Consider the following 25,925-nt stretch of genomic DNA (forward strand, 5'->3'; position numbering starts at 1 on the left):
TTGAAATTTCACTGAAATGATTAATCAATTATCAAAACAAATTAATTTTCTGATGACTTTTAATTGATCAATGGACTTGAATGAAAGGCCTTACTCCGTTGCATAAAAACAAAAGAATATGCATTAGGTAGTTCAAGAACATTTACTTATCTACATACTTATTACGTTATATAGAGTTATTGTGTTTTTATTGTATTTGTATCTGTCTAAGTCTCTATTTTCCGGATAAACCCTGATAGAGTGACGATAAATATATTCAGGCAGACCGCAGCCACCTAAACTTCTTTGCAGCAGGGGTCCTTTGAGCTAACGTTAATGCCTGTTAGCTGGTCGCTAATTAGCAGCTACGTACGCAGTCAGATGTTGAAACAGAGGTGGTAGAATGAGCCCGAAAGATGTCAGGTTAGTTCCCTTTTCTTTATAGATTCATTCCAACACAGACTCTGACTGTGAATTCTCGCCATTTTGATGGCTAACCGGCTGCATTTCTTTACGCCGGTGGTTCAATACATCCGTGAAATCTTTTGTTGTGTTTCAAGCTAAGCTAGCTAGTTAGCCTCCGGTACGTGCTGTTCCTTCGTCTACGGATGAAACGGTAATGCCAAACTCCGTCCCAGTCTTGCCGATTTTTTGGTGGCCTTGCTTAGAGTGATTTGTAGTTGCTTCTTGAAATGTTTATACAACTGGGTCACAAACCGAACCAAGACCTGGACCAGCGAACATAACAATTCATTTCTAACGTTCTACTTTCAGAACTAGCTCACGCTGCCAGTTAACGTTGCCGCCCACTGTGATGGATCAGCGATTATAGATAAATTTCCATTAACGGTTAAGAGTACTTAAGTAAAAGCGCTGTTTTTGTACTTCAGTATCCCGAAATAACGAGTGGCTTTAGCTGCCTCTTAAATTAATGTGTGTGATGCGCTACGGTGCTTTTGCCTTCACTTGCAAACCTGGCAACCTTAAATTGGTAGATTTTTGAATGGAGTTTGGTTTTGAGAATACACCAGCCTTAGATATCGCGGACGTTCCCTGTTAACGAGAAGTAAAATCGGCCAGTCTCCTCAATATTTAGTAAGTTAAAGACGAAACTGTGTATTTAGCTAATCGAGTTATTTAGCTGCTAACTCTGGTTAGCTGTAACTCAACGTTAGCGTTAACTAACTAGCTGTTCAGGTCAGACGTGCCGGCAAGCTTGCAGATTAGTTTTAAATAGTTATCGTAACATTATTAATAAAGTGTGGTAGTCTGGGAAATCTTGCAGCTGTTCCTGACAGTAACTCTGCTTTTGTCCTTCAGCCAGCCGCAGCCGGTTTTAAACCAGGTGCTTTGACGTTAATCTCACCACAGATTTCGACACGGGTCAACGTCAGTTGTTTTAAGTTTTACTCAACCGAAATCAGTCCACTTCATCTGATTCGGTAGTTTATTTTTACACATCTTGTCACATATCCGTTCAACAGCTTAGCTTAGCTGAGCGGCTAAGGTACCACTATCAGGCCCTTAGAAGGAAGTTACCCATGTCTATAGTTGGTTAAGTGTTTACTTTTCAGTCATAAAGTCATTAATGTTGGCCGTGGCACCGATTAGTCACGACTGTATTATGATGTGGCATAAAGCTATCCACTCATTGATGATACACGTCTGTAATCTCTTATATCACCCTGCTAACCAGCATGCCAGGTGGACCCTGTCCATAAAATGTTATGGTCTGTCATTATAGCAGTTTATGATTTTAACCCGTTTCCTCTAAGGCTCTGTGTATTACAAAGTCTATTTATATACTCAAATGCGATGCCTGTGCTAAATCTACAGGCATGCACTGCTATAAAAGGAGTGGTACTAAGTATAGTTTTAATACAAAGGCAGGTGATATTCATTGCAACAAAAGGTGATGTTTGAGATAAACTCTTAAAAGTGTGAGTTATAGTGTGTGTGTGTGTTTTATTCATGTAATTATAGAGCTGAATGAAATGTTGGTTCTGTGTAGGTGAAACAGTGGTGAGACTGAAGATTATTTTTATTATTGCATCAGCTGCGGATTATGTCCTTCCGTCTTTCATTTCTATTGTTTGGTCCATGTCAGAGTAAAAGCCTAACACATATTTCCCTGAGTGGACATATTCAAATGGCTGGTTTTGTCCACTCAGCAGTCCAAAAAGCAAAGATATACACGTTATATCATAAGAAAATCAGCAAATATTTACAGTTGCAAAGCAGAGAGCAGGGAATATTTGGTATTCTTGTCTAATGGAACAGCTAATAAGTGAATAGGTAATGGTTTTCCAATTAGCATTTAATCGACCGATTGTTTCTGCTGTAGAATTAAACTTTTCTCTATTGCATGTAAAGACGACTCTTTATGGATTAACTAGATCTATAATATGGCTTCATCCACACACTGTACTACAGCATTAGAAAAAAACAGTTAGTATATCATATTCATAGTCATTTTCTACAGTTACTGAAAGGATGTTTGTCTAGAGATAAAACAATCAACAGAAAAAAATCAGTAGTCAATATTCTCTCCTTCCATCTGCCCAGTTATGAGGATTTGCTGCTGTTCGTTGTCATTAGTGAGAGTAAATTTAATATTTTCAGGGTTTTGGACTGTTGGTCTGTTAAACCACCCTGGGCACTGAAATAGTGGTATAATGTTTTACTATTTTCTGGCTCTTAATAGACCAAACACTTAGTCGTTGATGAAATTAATATTTACTTGAAGCCCTGGTTTGAGCAGCCTTTGCTCGGAATCTGAAATTGTCAGACGTTTGACTTCTCTGTGCTCTGCTGTCTCCAGGGATGACCTGACGACTGCAACATTTGACTTCTTTGACCTGTTCCTGCATCACCCCAGCTCTGTTGGATAGGACCACTCTCCCACATCTTGCCATCTGCTAAGGGCTGTCGTCCCCCCCTCCCCCATCCACTCACCCACCTGCCACCCTGAGCCTGCCACGTCCTCATCCTTCACAGACCTCACTCGACCTGTGAAGCGCACCAGCCTTTGCCGACGTCCTCCAACAAAAAAAGAGACGATGTATTGCCTACAGTGGCTGCTCCCCGTGCTGCTCATCCCCAAACCGCTGAACCCGGCGCTGTGGTTCAACCACTCCATGTTCATGGGCTTCTACCTGCTCAGCTTCCTGCTGGAGAGGAAGCCCTGCACCATCTGTGCCTTGGTCTTCCTGGCTGCCCTTTTCCTCATCTGCTATAGCTGTTGGGGCAACTGCTTCCTGTACCACTGCCAGGACGCCGCACTGCCGGACGCTGCCCACGACCCAGCGATTGTTGGGACCTAGGAGGGAAAGAGGGGGAGAGAGATACCAGGGGGAGAAGGGGAAAAGTGAGGGGTCATGAGGCTTTGCTGGGGAGTTACTGTAGAATGATACTGCCATGCTGTATGAGGGGATGGACTACACTTTGGGGGTGGTGGGAGAGCGGAGAAGAGGTGGTGCTGAAAGACTGCTGGGGGTTTACAGAGGCGGTACTGAGGAGGAGAAGGGTTGGTTCTCCATGCTGTAAAGAAAAACAGACTTTAATCTGAGGTGGGAGGAGGAGAGGAGGGGACAGCGCCATCTGAGGAGACATTATGTTTTATGAAAGAGGCAGCGAAGGAGGCGCATCGAAACTTGAAATGCTAGCGGGGAAGGACACGTGTTAACCTGAGGGGAGAAGCAATTCACTTTCAGCAAATTTCATTCCAGCATTTGATTGAAAACTATATGATATACAGTATGTACCACAGTATTCTGGTTCTTCTCCAGCTCCAGGCAGATTCATGCTGTCAGAAAAAAACAAACAAACAAAAAAAAAACGTGCTGGGTCGTCTTTTTAAAACAAAAACACTCGATCTCAAACTGCCAAAATTCGCTGAAATCAAACGGAGCTCAGAAATTTTCAAGTTTCTCTGTCCTCTTGTTCTCGCTCCTCAGACCTTTAAAGTGTTCAGGAGCAGCCGCCATCTTTATATGTTTACCCCCTCTTCCTCCCCCCTCCCTCCCCTCGAGGAACCTGACCAAACTCTGTCGCCACTTTGACTCCGCACACGAAACGCTACCCTCCACACGGACAGCACACTAACACTGGACAATCAATAACTATGCTGTGAATAACCCCTCCCTTTGCCGCATCGACACACACTCACACACTCACACACACGCACACCTGAGACGGTGTAATAATGCTAAGAAACTGTCCCGTTGTTATTACCCCACCGTGCTCTGCAGCTGCCCCTCTCCTTGTCTTCCTCATCTCCTCCTCTTCCTCCTCCTCGCCTCGGGAGCGAACGTCCCCTACCGCCAGACTCACAATTATTTTGTTATGTTTTATTTTTTGCTGTTTTCTTTTTGTTCGTTTTTTTTCTCGTGCATGGGTTGCCGTTAGTTTTTCTTTTCATGCATTAAGTTCACACATGAATTTTAATGAATTAAAACAAAATGCTGAAAGTTTCCAAAGGTTAGAAACACCTGGGTGAGTTTGTTTGTTTGTGTGTGTGTGTAGGGTGAATGTCAGGTTTGTGTTATGTGCGATAGGTGTGTATTTTTTGTGTTCATGACATGCTGATAGGCGTAAAAAGAAAATCTGGTGATGCAGGGAAACAAACAGCAGAAGGTCAGTATTTTCCAGCAACAACACGAAGCAATACAGAAGTTCTGGTCCAGGAAAAGTTTTCACTGAAGAGAAGTTTACTGGTAAAACAAAAGGGCAAACGATTCCTCGTGTATCACTGCTGTTAAGTGTTATGTTTAGCTGTTAGACACGGGCTAAGGTGTTTATACTGTGTACCTATTGGCATGTTTGTGTGTGTGAGAGTGCGTGTGTGTGTAGCCTCCTGTCGCAGTGCTGAACATGCGCACTGCTACACGATTGCTTTGGTTTTAATTTAAATAAAGGTTTTCCTCTCAATGTGTTAAACCGTGTGGAATCAGACGAATTATTTCTTTAAATTGTGTTTGCTTGTCTTTTTAAAATGTTTTCACCGCCTGTGTTCGCGTCTTAATTCAGTGGTGGAGGAAGTATTCGGATTCTTAAGTGAAATAGTTTGAATGTTCTGTCAATCACCTAATTGATTAGTTAATTAATCATTTCATGTCTAATTTTATGTACTTCTGGGTAGTTTAATCAACAATAGTGCTTCATATTTTCTGAAGCAGATGTGGGTGAAAATGACTCATAAGTAAAATATTTCCCTCAGAAATGTAATGAGTAGAAGTGTCAAGTGGCATAAAAAGGCAATCAAGTAGATTACAAGTAACTGAAATTTGTACTTAGTTACTTTCCACCACAGGGTTAATTCAAAATGCACTTGGCTCCTAAATATTTCACAGTAGATGAGGATTCACAGTTGATCCACCGCCCAAAAAATCTACTTATAATTCAGGAAGCTCGTAAAGTCTGAAAGAAAAGCATCAAATACAAGTTCTTCCTCCTCTTCTCTAAAAAGTCTCAGGTTTAATTTACACAAGTCTGAATATTTTCTTTTCCTGCTGCAGTAATGTTACAAGATATTTTTATTTTGGATTTAAAGCTGCTGGATGTTTTCACCTATAAATAGGAACAAACTTGACTGTATTAATATTTTTTTTATTGGTTAATTCATCTGTTTATTTGTGCTGCCTCTCTGGCTCTGGGTTGCTTTATATGTTGTTGTTAAATACATACAGTGCTAGAAAATTGTAGGCCTCATATCCCATCTGTATGATGGTTGAACAGGTGTTAAATTGCATTTATGTGGTATTAAAAAGGTCTGAACCCTGCACCACCTGATATATCCATCCATCCACGTCTTGCGTCCAGGTGTAAATTTAATTTAAGTTTATTATTAGGAATTATTGTTACATACTGGGAAGTGCTGTCAAAATGTGATATAATAATAAATCATTTGAGGCCATATGGACCCTGCTGGTTTTCCATTTTACTTTTGATAGTAAAACAGGTGCTAAATTTTATTCTCTGTGGTTTTATAAAGGTCTTGCAAAGTTTTGAATTTAACCTGCACTTGAACTCTGCCAGTATAAATACAGACTGTGGTGCAGCAGTGCAGTGCAGGGGTAAAGCAGTTTAAAACGATGTTGGATGAAACAAACAATGGTTTTAAAAAAAGCAGTAAACGAGAGCTGGCTGTGTGTTCGAGACGATGATGCAACAGAGGTGCAAGCCGAGCAAACAACCTGCTCCTGTTTCCCCACAGACTCTAACATCATCATCCGCCTCCTCCTAATTGATATTTTCATCCTCCTGGAGCAGCGGAGAAAGTCTCCTGAGTTTAGAAAACAAAAGAATGATTTATTACAGATACAGCTGCAGATTTCACCCTCACTCTGCACAGAGATAAAGTTTGTGCATCACTTTTTTGTCCATCAATCTACATTCACTGATCCATCCTGACAAAGTGAAAACATGTTTTTAGAAATATTTGCATGTAAATCTCTCATTTACAAAACTATTCAGACCTTTTGCTGCGGCTCCAAACTGTGGTCAGGTGCATCCTGTTTGCTTTAATCATCCTTCAGATGAGTCTAGATTGTGATTGGAAACGAGCTGCGGCAAACAGAATTCACTCTGTATGTCCGGACAAAAACCCAAGACATGAAGTCCAGGGAACTCTGTAGACCTCCAAGATAAAACTGTGGATAAAACCATTTCTAAAGCTTTGAACCAGCAGGACTCTTCCAGCCAAACTGAGAAACCAGGCAAGAAGGGCCTTGGTCAGGGAGGTGGCCAAGAACCCAACACTCCCTCTAACTAATCAAGATTCAAGAGATGAGAGGACCTGCAGGAAGGACGACCATCTCAGCAAAGGCATGGATTCTGGTGAGTCTCCATGATCTCTACATCTTCTCTCCATTAACCGAGGATGTTGTAGTTGTACTGTGGTATTTACTGTAGCTGAGTATTTCCAGTAAAGACAGATGTGTTCATCAGTAAAGTTAAATTCGACTTCAGAAAAACACCAACAGTGAACGTTTATCTTTTTATTGCTCACAGAAGTGAAAGGTTTCCACCTCTGTAAGTCATGTTCTGTGCACACGTTTCAGTAATCAATATACATCCAGTTACAATAATACATGACGGTTGAATCCACAGTTTGGTGCAGAGGTGGGACTGAGTCAGAAGTGAGAAGCCCAGACTCTTTAGTTTAGCGCTAATTAGCAAATATTAGCAGGCTGACATGCTAAACCTGCATGTTAGCATTTAGCCCAAAGTGTCTAAGTTTAGCGTCACAGAACTGCTTCCTCTCCTTACCTCCTTCACCCTTCTCATATCTTTCTTTTCTTTCCTCCCTCAGCTCATTCCTCTTAGTGCTTTTTCATCCTTTGCTTTTTCTCTTTCCTTCTATGCAACATTAAAACTTGTGCCTTTGTTTTCTAGCTGCTGGTCAAACAGCAGCCGTTAGTGTCTCCCAACAGGTCAGTTTGTTGATATTACTGGATAAAATTGAATTATTCATCAGTCCAGAAAGAATAACACAATCAAAATGTGTAGAAGCTGAACCATGTTTCTGCAGGAGGAACAAACCATGCAGAGAATGTTCAAACTCTGTTCTTGTTTATGTTCTGAACATTTTGAGTGGTTTTGTTTTAGGGGCTGCATCTGATTTACTACAAAAAATGGTAAACAGTGTTTTCCCATCCTGTTCCCCATTACAGCCTCCCCCCTGTGAGAGTTTGATGATGTGGCTGGATTGATTTTTGATTTGTTTCCAACATGGTGCTTCATTCCTAGGGGGTAAGTCATGAAATTACCAAAAACCTCCATAAACAGAGTTGACCTGTATCGACACTAAGCCTGAAGAAAATCCTCATTTGACTCCACAACGTTAAATCAAAAAGCAGGCTGACGTCTTCTTCCCACGCCACTTTGTCGACCTCCCAAACAGTCTTTAAATATCCCAGTCAGAGAGGTCCCAGGTCAGTTTAACCACCGCAGCCAAATCTGTTCTGTGGCGAGCGAAAGCATCCTCAGGTCAGCGCTGTTCCCAAACTTCAGATTAGCTGAATGGACAGCAGAGGGCAGCACCTGCCTCCATCTCAGTGATGATACTAATCTGAGCCCAAACAGCAATGAGAGAGGAGAGTAAAGTCATGTCTTCATAGTAATTTGAGTTGGTGAGTTCATGTACATTCATGCTGTGCTCTCAGAGAAATATCCTTCTCTATGTAACTGGGTCCAGCAACTTTGGTGGCATAGAAATGAAAATATGAGCGAGTAAATGAACTCGCTCATGAGCTAAATCAATGCATCTTATGTTTCTCAAATGACAAGGCACAAAATCCACACGTTCATCAGTTCATAGCTTCCATCCAGCAGCTGCTCTCAGATCATCTGCAGACCAGGAAACTCACTGACAAACGTCATCATTTTTGAATACAACAGATTTGGAGAGGAAGAGTTTGGCCGCCTGCTGGAGCTGTTTGTTCCATAATCCCTTGGCATCCTTGAATGTCTCGGCTCCTGTTTGTTTGTGGAAACGTTTCAGCAGCCATTTTGTTTTCCTTCACTCACGAAAAGACAGAAAAGTAAACACAACTCAGGAGGAACAGGTAGATTTGCACTGTTTGCAGCTGCTATTGAGGATTTATTTGGTCCCACAGGCTTTAATGTTCACAGGATAGTTTGGATTTTTTTGCACATTATCTCTCTCAACCACACACTTATGTGAAAATAATAATAATATTAATATATTTATCCTTCATTTTCCAATAAAACAACCCTGTAGATTGGTTGTTGAAAGAAAGTCCCAACACTGGAGAAGCAGGAATAATTTTAAAGCTGCACATGGCGTCTTCTAACTAAATGATGCTGTAACAGAAAACAGAACTCAACATATTTGACCAAAAATAATCCACGATTCCAGTTAAGCCACTTCTCTGGTCATAGGAGCAAGAAAACTGAAGCTTTGGAGCAAAACTCAGTGAGTGAGCGATCCGTCCAGAGAGAGCTCAATAGATCTTCCTCTGTTTGTGCTGTACCCATGAAGGCGCCACAGGTTTTTCAAAATAAAATCACTGTTAGCTCAGAAAGTAAGAAGCTTCGTCCTGGCATTTCCCCCTTCAGTGCAGCTTCATCAACTTTATCCAGACACAGACTCTCGCCCTGACTCCCAGGTTCATCGAGACTCTTTATGTTTTTAGTTCTGGACGTGTTTCCTACAGGATCGTAATCTCAGTCTCTTGGTTCTGGTACGCCTCCTCCTGCATCTCAGTGTACAGCTGGTCCATCCTCTGGAAGGCCAGGAAGCCCTTTTTACCTGCAGGTGGACCAAAAGGAAGTAGAATAAAAACAGAAGGAAATAAAACCTGATGAATGAGAAACTGAATGAGGAGTAATTCATGTTTGTACCAAAGGAGAGGACAGTCTCTCTGGCAGCGCTGCGAAGATCCTCATCCGCTGATCTCCACAAATCTGCTATGTGGTCCACGCTCTCTGTCGCCTGCCAAACACACACATACACACCAGACAATTGTAAATGCACCAGATGGAGATAGAAACTATATTTCTGTGTGTGCTGGATGGTTTGTGTCGCTCACCCTGAGGCATTTCAGCGCCAGACAGGAGCCTTGTTGGATTTGAACGTCAGTGCTTTTCAAACTCTCTGTGTAGTAAACCACAGCCTGGAGGAGAGGGTCAACACAGACATAAGAGACGCACAGTTATTACTTGTTTTGTTGGAGTAGCTGCATCATTACAAGTCGTAGAAGGTAGTGAAACCCAGAGAGGGAAGCTGTTCTTTACACCCGATGAACTGAGTGTTAGAAATAGAAATATTTAGATTATATGAAATGGTTCACTGATATACAGAAAAATAAAACACAGTTAGGTTTCCTGACACAGGAAGGAAACTGTTCTTCCTCTTTATTCTGCAGTAGGAGGCCTGAGAGTTTATTATGGCTTTAAATCCAATGAAAACATTTGTATTTATATTGTAGCACACAACAAACACAGTTATTAATTACTGGATCAATTCATTTAAGTCAGTGTTGTGACGACATATGATGAGTTGGCCTTTGACATAATGAATAAAGTGCTGAGTATGGTGCAGAGCATGATGGGTAACTAAGCAACAAAACAACTTCAGAAAGCTAAACTTTCTTTCTGTGTAAATTCTTCTAAAATGACATTGTTACGTCTGTTTCTTTGTCATTTGTCTTCATCCTCTGGCTTCAACAGTAGATGCTCTTTTTCTTACAGCTGTTTTGTGACTGTTGATTTGGGATTTTATTTAGTAAATGTGGTTTTCTGTGATCAGTTTACTGCTAACTGAGCTAGCCGTCAGACTCTGTCTCCCTCATTCATTCACTCCCTTCTCCTTGTTGTTTTACTTCACTCTGAGCAGTAACTTGACATTTCAGACGCTGTGTCAGGTTCATGCACACTGTCTGGGGCGGTTTAACGCACCTTGCTCCTGAAGGTCTTGCAGCCTGCGGCTCTGCAGAGACAGTTGGCAGCAGCTTTACAGACTTTGTGGTTGGAGTCGATCTGCAGGGCAGCCAGGATCTGCAGCGTGGTCCCCAGAGGGAGGAACTCTGCGATGCTCCGCCCTCTCAGTTTGTTTAAAGCTCGCCTGCGTTTGGGGCTCCTCAGGGCCGAGAGGATGTACTCTGAAACACACCAGGGACAAACAGTCTCACCTCGAGGTCCATTTACTACCTGTTCTGGAGCTCTGAGTCACATCTCATGATCTTTATCAGCAGATTAAGGCAAATACAGTAAAATAAATGAGAATATTCTATTCTATATACTGTTCACACCAACAACTAATTACACCTGTGCAGCCCAGTAACAGCTGTGTGATGTTTTTATGTAGCAGCAACAACTTTTACATCTCAGAAAAGTTATTTAAATTTTTGTTTTGCTGGGGTTGTAAACTCCACCCGTCTGGCGTTCAAAGTGAGTTAAAGCAAATGCCATCGATTTATTTCAGACTTGATTTGTCCCTGATTGAATTAAGAGCAGAAACACAGCGTTGTTGTTTTGCCAACTGAGTGTTTATCGGGTTAATAAACAGCAGGCATCAGTAAACTGTTGCCACATGAAGGAGGAGAGGAAGGAAGGAGGGAAGGAAGTGTTTTTGTGTCTTCCTATCCAGGCATATTTTGGTAGTAAGATTAATCATGTGGCTGTTGAAACTTTAAATATCCTTTAAGGGGAACTGTTGCCACACACACACACACACACACACACACACACACACACGCCCAGTTTGTTTGGTGTGAGTGTTTTGGCAGTGATGTTGACAGATGGTCCAGATTCCTTTTAATATGCTGGAATTTCTGGAACGTTCTCAGATCCTAAAGCTCACGAGGAGAAGTGCAGCAGCAGAACATTCCTCAAATACACAGCTGATACCAGCAGCACACACACATCAATATACATATACACAGGCACTTATCTCTATACACAAACTATGGACACCTGTTGTGTGTGATACTAGAGTTTTCAAAAACATGTTGAGTTTTGCATGATGGTCTGTTGTCATTAAAATAAAAACAGGAGGGGAAATGAAGGTGTCGTGCTGCTGCACAGTACAAACGGACCATAATGCACCTCTGCAGTGTTGATTAGTTTTTAGATTTCAAATTTCACCCTCTAATCTGTCCTCTGTTTTGGTTGCCTCTCAACCTCGGGTTTTTAATGCACTTAGTGAAGGTAGATGCTGATGCAACAGAGCTGTGTTGAGAGTAAACATTTAAAAAGCCTCAGTCCTGAGGACATCACGAGTCTGCAGTCAAATACTAGCAGCTCTAGTGAGGCTGTACTCTGAATTAAAAGCTAACGTCAGGCTGCTAATACTTTCATATGCTGATATTTGGCAGGTGTAAAGTTTAGAAAACTCTGAAAAAGAGTCCAAAGTGATGTTTTAAACTCAACAAAATTAAGGATCAGTACACCCAAACCTTATTTAACCTCCAGTGGTGTCTATCCATGTCGATATTTGTTGTTTTATTTCTCCAGGTTCTGAGATATCTGTCTAAAATGTCTTCTATTAAGTCTGGTGTTTTAATACCTTCTTTGGAGAGGCGGGAGATGTGGTCTCCCAGCTCCTGGATGCTCCAGCGTTTCAGATACACCGACAGCTGGAAGAGAGTGACTCTGTCTGGGCTGCAGACCGGCCGAGGGCTGGGCACCATCCGACAGGCCGTCTGGACCTGCTGCAGGAGCTGAGAAAACACTGCAGGGGAGGGAGAATGAGAGGTTTTTTACCTGCTTGTGGTCGAGTCACTGCAGTGTTTGATCATGCCTAAAAAATGGTGGGATGAAGCGCTTATCTTACCTTTTTCTGACTGGCCGGGCTGCTTGGCCTTCACCTTGTGTGTGTAGCGTTTCTTCAGCGTCCTGGAGAAGCTATCAGAGTGGCAGCAGAAAGGAGAGCTGCTGTCGCTCACGCAATCCTCCCAGAACAACAACACATCCCTCGTTCTCTGGGCCTTAGGAAGAACTGAAGAAAGGAGGAGGAGGAGAGGAATGAAAATCTTACGCATCAAAAAACCAAGCTGGGTAAACCTGCTGTAAGGTATTTCTTTCTAAGACTGACTGTCACGAGGGGAGAGGTCGTTCTTCTCTAGCAGCAAACAGCTGATTCTGTCCAGGACTTCAGCTTGAAGAGCCATTTCCTCCAGCAGGTCCCTCCGGGACGGGCTGAAGTCAGTCGTTTTTATCATCTGAGGAAACATCATGTGACATTTGAGTTTTACAAGCAAGTTGGAGGGTGGAGACAAACGAGCTTGTGCTACCATGCAGTGGTTCCTGCGTTCTACAACAAAACCCAGCCCCTAACCACCCCCAAAGTAAAGCAGCATGCAGACAGGTGACACATTAAAGGAAAAACCAGGTCGATGGAACGGTTCTACAGGTCCTTAAGGTAGTTTAAGGGGTTGGTTGAATGTTCACTGACGAGGTTCTACGGTTTTAGAATCATTAAGAAGGTTTTAGTGGTTCTTTAGGAGGTTATGGTCTTTTAAGAGGTGGTACTGGTCAGTGAGGAGGTTCTGGAGGTCCCCTCGAAGTTCCTAGGAGTCTTTTGGAGGTTGTAGTGGTCCTTTATGAGGTCTTTAGGGGATTTTAGGGGTCCTCTAGATGGTTAAACATCTATGGGAGAGTTTGTGGTGATGTGGACATCCTGTACCTGTAACAGGATGAAGCAAATATCCAGGTGAGTCTCTAGAGCTTGGTCAAGACTGCAGTTCCCAGAAGTCAGGGGGGTGATGACCAGTTCTTCCTCAGAAGCTGATTGGCTGCTGTGGGAGAAGAGGCCGAGGCTCCTCAGAGTGCTCTGCTGGAAGGAGCTGATGCTGACGGAGGGAAATAAAAACCAGAGATGAGTTGTGTTAGAATAAGTCAGAGCTGACTGTTGAATTCATTGTTATTATCTGGAAACTCACCCACTGTCTTTTAGTCTCAGGCTGCCCAAACAGGAAGTATCATCATCTCCGTTGAAGTCATGTGACAGGAAGTCAAAGCTGCCCAGGACTTCCTCCACAGCCAGAGTCTCCTCTGATGATGAGCTCCTCAACAGGGAGAGGTCGTTCTGGACACATTCATGAAAATAAACATGAGAATCTCTCACTGTATCTTTGCCTGCAGGTGTTTGTAAACATATAAACATACACAGGTACCTTCAGTATGGTCGCCAGGTGCAGTATCTGGTGGTCCAGGGTTCTCAGCTCCTTCTCAGACAGACTCTGGTTCTGTAACGTCTTTTCCAGCTCTGCGATCAGGGCTCCCAGCCTGAGGGCCTGGGCCCTACGCTGGGCACCGTTCACCCCCGACTTCCCCTGGGTTGGCGCAGCCGTCGTGGTGGAGGACGGGGCTAGAGCTGGGGGCTGGGTCGGGACTGTGGGAGAGGCTGGGGCAGAATATGAGTGAGGGGATTCCTGGAGAGAAACATGGCAAAGTTTAAAATGAGAAGAAAGAAGATGAGAGGAGTCTCAACCAGACAAGAACGGAACTAACTCCAGCTGTAATGTAGGTGTGTTATGAGCGGAGGCTTTACCTGTACAGTGACCGTGTCCTGCCCCAGGGCTGCACTGTGTGTCTCAGCATCTGGTTCTCCAGCTGTGTTCTTCCTGAGGATGTCAGGGGTACTGGACCTGAGTTAGGAACAAGGGCATCATATTTATTCAAATGGAAAAAAAAAGAGCAGAGAGGAAGTATTTCAGGGTTTTGCAGACAAGATAATGTGACAGACTTCATGAGGTTCATGAGTTCATCTTCACCTCTGCAGGGCCGGCAGGGATCCTGTCTTACTCTCCACCGGTGTTGATGGAGTCCCCGACACTCCTCCCCACTCCTCCTCCTCCTCCTCCTCCTCCTCCTCCTCTTCCTCTTCCTCTTCCTCATTCTCATCCATCCTCTTCCTCTGCTCCCTCTCCTCCGTAGAGACCTCCTCCTCGAGGGACAGCTGGGTCTGGCTTCCTCCCAGACTGGTGCCCTGGCTGGGGCTGGAGGGGTAGCTGTGAGCCCGTGTCAGACTGTGGAGGAATTAATTTTCATATGAAGCATAAATACAGTAAATATACACAGAAATCTAAACTGACAACTTTCATTTTATGATTTAGAGCTGATGTTTGTTTGAATATTTGTTTTACTGTAGCTGGAGTTGCTGTTTGGAGATCAGTGGAGTCCCTGATGTGTTTACATGTCCCCAAACCTCCCTTTACTGAGCACACAGAGATTAAACTGATGTTGATTTCTCTCCTCTAACTCTGAGCTTATTAACAAGCTTATTTCTCCAAATTGCTTTAAAGCAATTGTTCCCAACATGCAGGGTAGGAGCCACTGTGGGGTCACAAGCTAAATCACAGAGGTCACATGATGATTAAGGATGATAAGAAAGAAATTAAAAGAAGAAAAGTGTGTTTCATTTATTTATTGTGTTACATCTCAACTTGGTCTTTTGAAATACTGTTTACTTTTACCTCTTTGAGACTCTAAAAATCCTTGAAATCAAACAACCTGAGAAAACAAAATGACAAACTGACTCTTTGGTTGAACTTCAACAAGCTAAAAAGGACGGGAACCACTGCTTTAAAGGATAAGACTGGAATTATTTAGTCTTACTGTTATGATCTGTTGTTATTTCCTGTTTTATTTTGTCTGACTGCTTTTACTTCCTGTGTGTTTCCCACCTGTTCCGCGCCCTGATTGATTGCACCTGTTCCCAATTACCCTGTGCTCCACCCAGCCCTGAGCAGTCAGTTTGTCTGTTCAGTTTTCCTGGTGTTTCCTTGTGCTTCTGTCTGTTCATTTGTTTGTTCCTTCCTGAGTTTGGACTTCTGGAGTTTGGACTTCTCCTTGTCTGCCTGGACTTCAGGTTTTTCAGCCCAGCTGCGTGTAAGCCTGATAAAGCTGATAAAGCTTGTGTTATCCTGTAATGTTGACATACAGTACCTGGGGGTGCAGGGGCTTTGAGGGCTGTGGTTTGACGTGATGGAGGTGTGCGAGGGGTTGGACAGGTAGCTGAGCAGAGACACTCCTCCTCTGTTATGACGACTTTTGGAAACCAGAGACGGGAGGGAGCCATCTTGATCTTTCAGCTCACGTACCATCGACTGCAGAGGAAAGAGAGGAGGGAGCCACATTATTATTGATGAAGTCGAACTTTAAAGTCACTTCAGGCTGAATAAGTCACATCTTCACAGTAAGATTGTTGGTGGAGGAAGGAGGAGGAAAAGAAGAATTCTAGACCTGCTCTTTATGAAAAGTGAGATAGCTTCTGCTATGACTCTAAATAAAACTGACTTGACTCCATCTGCCCACTAGATGTCCCCAGACTTTCCTCCTGCCTCCATATGTGCTCACCTGTTTTCTGTTCCCTGCCCACACCTGTCCCTCATCTGCCCCCTACCAGAACCTTTTCCTCCCATCAGTTGTCAAATCATCTGGATATATCTCCAGTTACCTGTTGTCTGTACCTGTCAGTATTTATACAGTTCTTCAGTAATGCTGTACCTTATAGTCACTAAAAAACTGTATGTACAGTATGTTTGTTTGTGACCTGTAATAACCCCACTCCTCTGTTCAGCTGCTTCAAACCACACTGACACAGTCTTTCCCCCCTGTGTGTGTGTGTGTGTGTGTGTGTGTGTGTGTGTGTGTGTGTGTGTGTGTACTCACTATAAAGTATTTCTCTGTGAAGGAGGGGGTGCTCGGTGCCGTCCAGCTGTAAACTGAACTCTTCCTGCTGGACACCGACTGCCTGCTGACAGACAGCGGCTTCATCTTCTCAGCGCTGTCAAACGGACTGCAGGTACAAACACACACACACACATATTCAGACACTGCACATTACACACACTAAACAAACACACTAAATATCACAGCTACAATCCTACACACTTTCCATACGTGTCATCCTTTTGACAATAATCCAGCACAGATTACTGAGCTGGAATATTTTGCAGCTCGTCTCCTGAGTGAGTTTCCAGACTTTTTTCCAAAGTTTTGATTCTTTTCCAGATGGGAACATTTTTACAGTCGTCTTCTTTACCTTTCCTCACGTTGCAGACCTTTGTGGAAATCCTGATAGTATGCCGTGTGCATACACGCAACGTTTTAGTCACAGTCAGTGAAAATCCATAGATTTTGTGCTTTCACGGTTCTCTTCTCATGCCCCTGAGTTCACTGAATGTATCTGTGAATTTGTTAAATGTAATTATCAGTGGGTGAGTTTTCTTATAGAATTCTTCATCAGCGTCATCCTGCTTGATGTTCATCAGTGAATCACAGCTGACACTGTCCTCGGTCTGTGTCTTCGCTTTCTAAACTTTTCTCTCATAAGTCTTGTAGCTGAGTTGCCAAACCTTGAGCCAACATTACCCGAGTCTGAGTCCAAGTCATCAAGATCAAGTCTTAGGACTAACTGTCACTGACTTTATGCTTGTGAAACCACATGTAGGATGGTGAACACACGTGCCTGACATTTCACGAAACTGAATAATATTATTATAATAGTGTAAATATAGAGATCAGTATCTTAGACTAAATAATTATGGCCTTTCCGAGTCTGAATTCAGTCAACGCTCGAGTCCAAGTTGAGTCACGAGTCCTGAAAACCAGGCCTGGACTTGAGCACCACAACACTGGTTTGTTATTAAAGTTTATGTTCAGCAGCAAAAACAGTGGAAATCACTGAAATGTGACTAATTTACAGTCTCAACAGAAACGTGTGCTGTGAGTCTTTTGTGAGTGTGTGACTTAAATTTTCCATCTCTCTGGGGAGAATCCATGAAACGTCCTCCACCTGGCTTCTCTAAAGCCTGAAACATGATCTGTCACGGTGCGAGGGCACAGCACAGTGTGTGTGTGTGTGTGTGTGTGTGTGTGTGTGTGTGTGTGTGAGAGATGTACACTCTGTATTCAATCAGCTGCTCGGCGACAGCTGGCTCAGGTTAGAGGTACAAAGGAGATGGAGGCAGAGAACGAAGAAAATAACAACAACAGGTTCTGGAGGACGTTTGAATGTGAAAAAAAAATAATCCAACAAATCGTTTGTTGTTGTTTTACTACTGAGAACATGTGGTGAAGTCACAGTCTGACATTTCAGCGCAGAATTAAATTGTAGAAAAAGACGAGGAGAGAAAAGAAAAACAAGAAAATGTCTGTCTCTTGTTTTGTTCTCCAGCAGTGATCGTTCACTCTGTCGCCTCGTTCCTCCTCTGAGAGCAGGAATCTGTTGGTTGTGTGGACCAGCTGTACTTGTCATTCATGTGATTCATCTCTGAATATGATCTGTGCTCAGGCAGCAGGACGAGGGGCCGCACGGCTGAGGTCAAGACAAAAATTCAGAGAAGACGTTCTCATGTTTTATGCTACAAATTTAATTTCCTTGCATAGCTGTCTGCACCTACTCCCCCCGTCGTGTCATTCAATTACCGCCCTTTTTCTTTTTGGGAATTTCACAGATTTCCCTCCCTCATCAAACCCTGTCCTCAGCACAGGAAATGCCTCAGTGCGTCACGTCATGGAGTCCTTTTCCGCCACCTCATCAGTTACTTTCATATCATAACTCCCCCAGACGACCTTCCTTCCTCTCTAGGTTGACAGGTATCTGTGTGTGTGTGATGTGTGTGTTCGTACTTCCAGGTGACCTCCAGCTGCAGTTTGATGGTTCCCAGCTCCGTGATGTCCACCAGCATCAACTGCGGCCTCGCCACGAAGAAGTCTGCGCTCGCACACGTTACCATGCCAACCAGCAGCCAACCTAAACCCTTCGCCTCGGTCACCTGGAAGACAGGATCTGACAGGTGAGACGCAGAGTATCTCACACACAAACACAAGAAAATGAAGAACTCTGGTGTAAAAGGAACTAATACAGAAAAAATACTTCTATATATACCTATAATACTCAAAGCAACAAAAGTAATAAGTATAGAAATACCTGAATATAAAATATACTCCATCCGTCCATTACATTACTTACTTAAATTAAATATACATATGCATATATTTATACTAAGTAAACAGTGTTTTAATGTTGTAGTTGGCCAAAGCTGAGATAAGTCAGACTTTTGTTGTTTACTGTGTAAAAACATGTAAATAATATGATGTTTTTTTGAGCTGCTCTTAATAAAATTTATATTTATGAAGTAACTTGTAACTAAATCAGTGAAATAACTGTAATGAGCTCAATTTTAGCCCCTGAAATGTAATGGAGTGGAAGTATTAGGTACTGTGGGGCTCATTTTCATTATTGATTATTCTGGAAATGATTTTATCAATCAATAATTTATAAAATGTCAGAAAATAGTGAAAGATGTTTTAATTTCCACAGATCAATTTGATGAATTTAAATAGTTTAAAGTCTAAAATATGACAAAGAAAAGCAACAAATTTTTCATAGTTCAGTGTTTAATTTAATGTATATTGACGTGTGTGTGTGGTGTGTGTGTGTGTGTAACACATCTTCCGACCTTGATCTCGAAGTTGTGGTGTATGTGTGGGAGGAAGACCATCTCCTCCTCGTCCCAGGACTGTGTGTCATCTGACTCGATCTTCCCTCTGATCCTCCATCGCTGGCGGCCCAACCGCACCACCACCTGGTCATGTGACATCATCAAGACGAGACGTCACCAACACTGCCAAGCGACAGGTACATTTCCTCAGTCAGTGCAGGGTCAGAGTTTAGAGATAAACCTCACACAAACACTTTGATCCACACAGTCAGCGCTCAGTCACCTCCTCTGTTCTGTTTTACACTCATTACATAAACAAAGTGAATAAATGTGTTTCTTTCACTGTTCACACACAGAAATATTATTGCCATGTTACAGCATCCTCCTGTTTTTCTGCTGAAATTCTCTAACAAAGTGTGTTTTAAATAGAAAGCTGACCTCGTATTGGTCTCCAGGGCAGAGCCGAGCGAAGCCGATCAGACCTGCGAGTGAAAACACATGTTAAATATTTGGAAAATAACGTGTCACTGATAACTTGGAAACTGCTCTGGGACTCTGTGTGTGTGTGTGTGTGTGTGTGTGTACATACCTTTCATTTTGATGTGTAGCTCTCCGAGGAGGATTTCCAGCTCTCCCTCCATAACTGACATGTCCTGCAGAGAGAAGAAACTGGGTTAGAGAGAAAGTTTAGAAAGAGCAGATAAATCTTCAGGTGGCGGTGTTAACAGCTCGGTGAACCTTTCTGCTGCTATTTTCTGTCCACACTGAGGTCAAAGGTCAGGATCATCCACTGACACTGGAGAGTTCAGAGATTTACACTCTTCCTTAAGAACATTTTATTCAGATATTTGGTGTTTTGTCAGAGAGACAGTTTCCAGCTCCTCCTGGGGGACCTGAGGTTTCCCAGGTCAGATGAGACGTACACTCCCTGGCCACTTTATTAGGTACACCCATACAATCCAGCACAGCTCAGCCACATATTCTCCTTTATGGCCAGTTTTAATGGCTCTACTCTGAGCTCCTCACCCTGTCTGAGCCCTGACACCCGACTGAGGAAGCTCATTTCAGCTGCTTCTATCCTCGATCTCACTCCTTCAGTCGCTCCCCAACGCTCACGACCATAGGTTAGAGTTGGAACGTAGACTGACTGGCTTCTACAACAGCTACTTAACAACATTTAAAATCATACAGTCACAAAACGTGTTGTAAGAAACAAATTAATTCCTCCCAACACCTTGAGTCACTACAGGGAGCAGCAGATGTAGCAGCATGTGTGGAGCAGACCGGTGTCTGCTGTGTGGGCTGATTATTATTTTTTATTTGCGGGAGGTCACGGCTGCAGACCAGACTCGTCCTTGAAGCCAAAACTGAGAACCAAGTGGCCGATTTCTGAGTTTTAAAGAGGCTGTAACACCTGAGGAGCCCATTAACACAGAGATGTAAACCTGCAGATCTATCAGCATTTACACCTGTGATTGTTGTTGTTTTAGCCTCTGATACACCTTCAAACTTACTGATCGATCGGACTTTCTTGGATCATATCCTCCTGAGACCCAGCCCATTCATTTATGTCCTTTATAATGGACATTTTGTTCACCTTTATCTTTCTTAAGTATTTGGAGTTACCCTTCCAAGCCAAAGATATAATCTGCTCCTTTTTTCTTGTTTTCTAAATTTAGTTCTATTTTCACACAGATATTGTCCTGTTGTCCTCTACAATGGACATGCTGTGAAATTAAAATAAAAAATATATTTTAAAAAATTTAAATTGTAAGGTGTTTTTTTTGGCCCAAATAGATAGGAAATCACAAAAAAACAGAAATTGTAAGACACTTTTTTCCCTTGGTTCTCAGGAGGATATTACAGCCCCTTGTGTTTTTAATACAGAGTCCATTTGTAATCTTCCAATCCTAACACTGCACTGCTGGATTAAAGGGGCAGTCCACTAATTTTACTAACAGCAGCTTTTGATGGTGCAATGATGATAAATTACTGTATTCATGGGCTCCCAAATCTGGGATACTTGAGGGGTCTGAGAGGGTCATGTGGACCAAAATGCTGGACCACAAGTTTAAATGGCTGTTTGAGGGTTAAGACTTTGGTTTCAGGGTTAGAATTAGGTTTAGGTTTGGGTCAGGGTCAGGAGCTGAGGAATGCATGATGTCAATGACGGGTCCACACCAGTGTTACAGACAGAGGTGCTGACTTCTCTGTGGTCTGAATGAACATGTGACAGGGTGAGTTCATGTGTTCATGTACATGAGAGAGAAAGACCCCAAAAAAAGAGAAATAAAAAGCCATTTAAGCAGGAATAACTGGACTAACTGATAAGTCACAGGCAGAGATTTTGTAAGTGAATGAGGAGTTAAGAGGAAATGATAAATATGTGAGCATGTGTTGGAAAGTGAAAGAGGCGGAGAGAATAAATGTTCATGATGGACAGACAGACAGACAGAGGGTATGAATGAGTCTTCAGTTGTCTGCTAATGACCCTTAGCCTGCGGCTGCAAACAGAAAAATCACTCTGGGACCATCACTCACACGGCAGATTATTTCATTTGGCAGCGTTATGACCGTCAGAGGCGAGTGTGGGCCCTCTGCTCCGAGGAGATGACGGATAAGTGGTCGCCACTTTTGGTCTGAGAGCGTTTCAATTACAGCTCTCCTAACAATTTTTTCTGATAATTCAGAATCTGCTCTCAACTTTGTTCTCTCTCTCTCTCTCTCTCTCTCTCTCTCTCTGTGGTAATGAAATTGTTCTGCTGCGTTCCTACACAACAACTATTTTCTATCAATTTTAATCCAAGTATTTGTTCAGATTCTTGTTTGCCAAAAGTGTTGGTGGCTGCGGCCCAGTTTACACAGTGTTTCCACTCCATGCATCAATCACTGCATTGAGTTTTTCATCAGCCAGCCTGCCCAGGATTAACACATGCTTGATTTTCATTATTTACAGTCCAGTATGTGGAGGGATGTTTCCTTTTTTTAAATGAATAAAATATGTAAAGTGTTAGTCAGCAATTATTTCTGATCAGCTGATGACTCTCATTACTCCCCTCTTTCTAAACATCTCTCTGCTTTACACTGATAAAGAGAAACTAATGTAGAGTTTGAATGAGCTTTATTAAAAGTGAAATGAGCCTGAGTCCTGGTTGAGGCTCTGGATGTTGTTTGCAGCAGGAAAATAAAAAACACTCTGACCTGTTAATCACTTAATCATGTCGTGTGTTAGACAGATGCTACTTGGAAAGGCCATTGAAGTTAGTGTAATGACTATAAAATATATTTTTTATGACTTTAAGTCCTAGAAATGCTGATGGAGGTTATTATGGCATTTCATGAACTTTTTAACAGCTGCTGAAACTGGGTTAAAACATTTGAGCACAAAGCAAAATGGTCGTCAGTTTTTTTTGTTTTTTTTTTGCATCATACATCATAGTGTTGATGATTTCATGTGTGACCGTGTTTAGTTGTGCTTCAGCCGTCTGTGACCTCAGTCTCCTGCACACATGGTCAGACTGTGGCACAACACTGAGTCCAGATTCATTTGACTGCAGCAGAAACACACTGCAAATGAAATTAAATATGTTCTGTGCTCAACAGAAAATACGGTTTATTGACTTAATGTTAGTTCCAAAACAAAAGAATTCATTTGACTGGGATCTGGTTTAGATGCACAACGAATCTATGACTGACTGTGCCTTCTTTTAAAAGTTTAAGTATCTCAGCAGCGTCAGTCTGGATGCATCATGAAGTGACGTCCCCCAGCATCTGGAGCAGGAAGTGCTGTGGCTGTAACAAACACCAAACTCAGTTTCCAGGCTGGATATCAGAGTCTTTTTAACTGATCTACAGTTCAGTGTTACTCTGGAACTTGCTGATGATCACTCAGTTAGAGGGAGAACCATCACAGTGACTCTGAAGCTGATATTTTAAGGTGAAATAGTTATATAATCTTGTTTCTAAAATGCTAAACGGAGTCTGATAACACGTCTGCAGTCCCTTCAAACATGCGTGTAAAACCACTGTCACACACTCTGATCCCTGCAGTACCTGCAGGCTGTGTCTGTGGTTGCGGTTGAGCTCCAGCAGACTCTCTCTGGAGGCTCTGGTGGACGGGGACAGCGAGAAGGCTCTTTTCATGTTGACCGCTCCCTGACACAGCCTCCACTGGATACAATATGTCTCATACAGCTCCTCCACCTGCAGACACCAGACACAGGAAAGACAAGAATTCACTTATTTCCCTTTGCTCTGCAGCTCCAGTGAAATCACATTTCACCCATCTTTTTTTTCCCAAACTGATGCTTTTGTTATAGATGAGATACAGAAGTATCTGCCCATTGTCATCAACTGAACCCAAACCCAGAGACATCAGTCTAAAAATCATTTCTTTTTACCTTGCTGATTTGAAACTCTAATCGTCGTATGTATCTCTCCAGCGCTCTGATCTCCTGTGAAAGCAAAAAAAAAAAAGATAGTTTTAGCCTCTAATTTCTTTTTTACAGTTATATATATTGGTATATTATTGGTAATTAATATATTGATCCATGTGAAAGATCAAAGTGTGTTTCAGCTTGACAGAAAGAAAATAGGTACCTTTTCCAGATCATAGAGAAAAGCCTGGAAACAGAGAAAAGGCATCATCATCAATTAAAAACAAATCAAACCATCCTCTGTATATTTTGAACTGACCCTCCCCTCTCCCCCTCTCTCTCCCTCCCTCCCCTCCCTCCCTCCCTCCCTCTCTCTCTCCCCCTCCCTCCCCCTCTCTCTCCCTCTCTCCCCTCTCTCTCTCTCTCTCCCTCTCTCCTCACCAGTCTGGAGTTTCTCTTGGTCTCTCTCTGCTGTGACGACAGGAAGTCCATCTCCGCCTGGTGACCCTCCAGGTACTCCCTGCACAGTCACATCAACATCAACAGCATGTGTGAACTTTATAACATTTGAAGCAGAGCTGCAGCTTTATGGTAAATTACTGTAAGTACAAATCTGACTTTGATTTAGTATTTCTACTTCTGCCTCACTGCATTTCAGAGATATATATTACACCTTTTACTCCATTACATTTATTTGACAGCTGTGGTCACTTATTATTTATAAGATAAGATCACAAACTGCATAGTTAAAGACTAGAAACTCAACTTTTTTTGACTTGTGATCCCTTTACAAAACACATTTGGGTCTTTTTGTCATGTGTCAGATGTTGTCTGTGAGACATTTTCACTCTAAACTGTCATTTAAATAACTTAGAAATTTACATTTTCTCAATTTTCAACAAAACACAGCAAAGATTAGAGAAAAGTGCAAAAGTTTTGTATCCAAACCTTTTTTTTTTTTCTTACTTCAATACCATGACCGCTCAGATTTATCCTGTGACCCTTTGGAGGGGCACGGCCCCTAGTTTGGGAACCACTGGACTAAACTAACTATATGTAAAGTGGCCATTTTCTGCAGAATGAGCATTTCTACTTTTGATACTTAAAGTACATTTTGCTGATGATACTTGTACTTTTACTCAAGTAGGATTTTTAAAGACGGGCTCTTTACTTGTAATAGAGTATTTTTACATGGTGATACTGGTACTTTAATACTTCAAGTTCTTCCTAATTATAGCAGGATAGCTCATATTTTTCTGATTTATGTGACATGTGGAGATTGTTATTGTTCACCCTCAAAACTCAGCTGTTGTATATTTTGCAAATTAGCTTCTGAAATTAAAATGACTCATTAGAAATCCTCTTGTGTTGACTGAGTGACAGTTGCAGTTAAACAACCTGAGCAGCTGTTGCAGAAACTTGTAAATTCCCTGCTGGTGTACGTACTTGAGTCCTTTGCGTAGTGCCTGGAAAACCCTGTCGACCTGCTCTGGCTGCAGAGACCACACACCCCCTCCCCCTCTGCTGGGAGACAGGTGCATCCTGGGAGATTTACTCCCTGTCATGGCTTTGGAGCGGAGAGAGTTACGAGCAGAGGACGGCCTGAAAAACAGAGAATAAGACACAGAGTGAGAAATTCTCCACTTATTATCTAATAGCGAGGAACAAAAGAGGTTTTACTCTCAGGATTGAATTGAGATTTTTTTTCTGGATTTACTTGGTTGCTCTAAACCTAACCATGAATTGGTTTTGGTCCGAATTAAAGTATGGTTAGGATGAGAATTATTACTTTGTTGAGGTTAGGGAACGACCAGGGCACAGTTAAAAGAAACCGCTGACTGAAATGAAGAGTGGTCTCAAATGGCAAAGTCTCACAGTTTATTGACCCATACGTCCATCCATACCTCCTCCTCCCTCTGTGAACTTTGTGGCTCTTTAATAACATCAGTCAATCTGTCTGTTTAAAGCTAGCTCTTAGCATCTACAGCATATTTTAGCCTACAACTGCTTGTTTTCAGTCAATGAAATTAGCCAAATACTAACTTGATGTGAGTGGACAGCGTGATCACTGGTTTGTACTGAGATGATGGTTTTATTTTTGTTGCCTGAGTGATTTATAGACTTTATTTACTGTGCGTGAGCTGTTAGCTTTTAGGAGCCCAGTAGACTTCAAAGTGCCATTGTCCTGTAATTCCCTCGTTTGGCTGCAGAGGCCGCTGCTGCTCAGCAAAAGTTACATACTGTTGCTTTAATTAGGTCAGTATTAACCCCAGTACCAATCCATTGTTTCACAGCGACTATAACCTCATAAAAACACAAACATACAGTGAGAATCAAACTGTTTTTGGATCAGTACATTGACTCTAAGATGTAATGAAACAGGATTTCATATTCATAGTGTTTTATCATCCATATTCCTCACAGAATGAAGCTTACTCATATTTAGAAGACGTCCTCTGTAATTATCGGACTCGGCTATAAAACAGTTTTCATGGTGTGTGATATTCCTCGTCCCTGTCTGAGTGTGTGTGGCGTGTTTATGTCATGTTTATGGCCGGGTCGTGTCATAATGAAGAGTAATGGGAGACCCTCAGGAATGAATAGATAGTGTGTGTGTGTGTTTAAGATGGAGAAACGTGTCTGTATGTGTGTG

The 25,925-nt window shown here is 42.4% G+C and overlaps 2 protein-coding genes across 4 annotated transcripts in view; one reads left to right on the plus strand and one right to left on the minus strand.

The window, feature by feature from the left end:
* The first annotated feature begins 280 nt into the window (after nucleotides 1-280).
* Nucleotides 281-4,917, plus strand: blcap (bladder cancer associated protein). Of its 2 annotated transcripts, none has more exons than XM_018702960.2 (2): nucleotides 281-402; nucleotides 2,801-4,917. In XM_018702960.2, the coding sequence occupies exon 2, from the start codon at nucleotides 3,039-3,041 to the stop codon at nucleotides 3,300-3,302; it is 264 nt and encodes an 87-aa protein (XP_018558476.1). In that variant the 5' UTR covers nucleotides 281-402; nucleotides 2,801-3,038; the 3' UTR covers nucleotides 3,303-4,917. The 2 variants fall into 2 exon arrangements, with proteins under 2 accessions (XP_018558476.1, XP_018558477.1); XM_018702961.2 differs by lacking the exon at nucleotides 281-402 and adding an exon at nucleotides 431-595.
* A 2,045-nt stretch (nucleotides 4,918-6,962) lies between these two features.
* Nucleotides 6,963-25,925, minus strand: part of ripor3 (RIPOR family member 3) — a 51,615-nt gene continuing 32,652 nt past the window's right edge. For both annotated transcript variants that reach the window (XM_051074201.1, XM_018702959.2), the window contains 23 exons: nucleotides 24,719-24,874; nucleotides 23,714-23,792; nucleotides 23,496-23,519; nucleotides 23,297-23,350; nucleotides 22,950-23,099; nucleotides 19,486-19,549; nucleotides 19,335-19,378; nucleotides 18,915-19,040; nucleotides 18,082-18,227; nucleotides 16,120-16,246; nucleotides 15,394-15,554; nucleotides 14,220-14,474; nucleotides 13,997-14,093; nucleotides 13,620-13,877; nucleotides 13,386-13,531; nucleotides 13,130-13,295; nucleotides 12,539-12,665; nucleotides 12,278-12,442; nucleotides 12,011-12,175; nucleotides 10,402-10,604; nucleotides 9,534-9,617; nucleotides 9,346-9,436; nucleotides 6,963-9,253 (listed from right to left, as the gene is read on the minus strand). In XM_051074201.1, coding sequence (XP_050930158.1) covers nucleotides 9,153-9,253; nucleotides 9,346-9,436; nucleotides 9,534-9,617; nucleotides 10,402-10,604; nucleotides 12,011-12,175; nucleotides 12,278-12,442; nucleotides 12,539-12,665; nucleotides 13,130-13,295; nucleotides 13,386-13,531; nucleotides 13,620-13,877; nucleotides 13,997-14,093; nucleotides 14,220-14,474; nucleotides 15,394-15,554; nucleotides 16,120-16,246; nucleotides 18,082-18,227; nucleotides 18,915-19,040; nucleotides 19,335-19,378; nucleotides 19,486-19,549; nucleotides 22,950-23,099; nucleotides 23,297-23,350; nucleotides 23,496-23,519; nucleotides 23,714-23,792; nucleotides 24,719-24,874 — 2,989 coding nt within the window. In that variant the 3' untranslated portion in view covers nucleotides 6,963-9,152. The remainder of the gene's footprint in view (nucleotides 9,254-9,345; nucleotides 9,437-9,533; nucleotides 9,618-10,401; nucleotides 10,605-12,010; nucleotides 12,176-12,277; nucleotides 12,443-12,538; nucleotides 12,666-13,129; nucleotides 13,296-13,385; nucleotides 13,532-13,619; nucleotides 13,878-13,996; nucleotides 14,094-14,219; nucleotides 14,475-15,393; nucleotides 15,555-16,119; nucleotides 16,247-18,081; nucleotides 18,228-18,914; nucleotides 19,041-19,334; nucleotides 19,379-19,485; nucleotides 19,550-22,949; nucleotides 23,100-23,296; nucleotides 23,351-23,495; nucleotides 23,520-23,713; nucleotides 23,793-24,718; nucleotides 24,875-25,925) is intronic.

Source organism: Lates calcarifer, linkage group LG12 (genome assembly GCF_001640805.2).
Source record: "Lates calcarifer isolate ASB-BC8 linkage group LG12, TLL_Latcal_v3, whole genome shotgun sequence".
Classification (NCBI taxonomy): Eukaryota; Metazoa; Chordata; class Actinopteri; family Centropomidae; genus Lates; species Lates calcarifer.

Bases quoted from the DNA above. Each gene is read 5' to 3' on its own strand.
- blcap (XM_018702960.2), top strand. From the start codon at position 3,039: ATGTATTGCCTACAGTGGCTGCTCCCCGTGCTGCTCATCCCCAAACCG.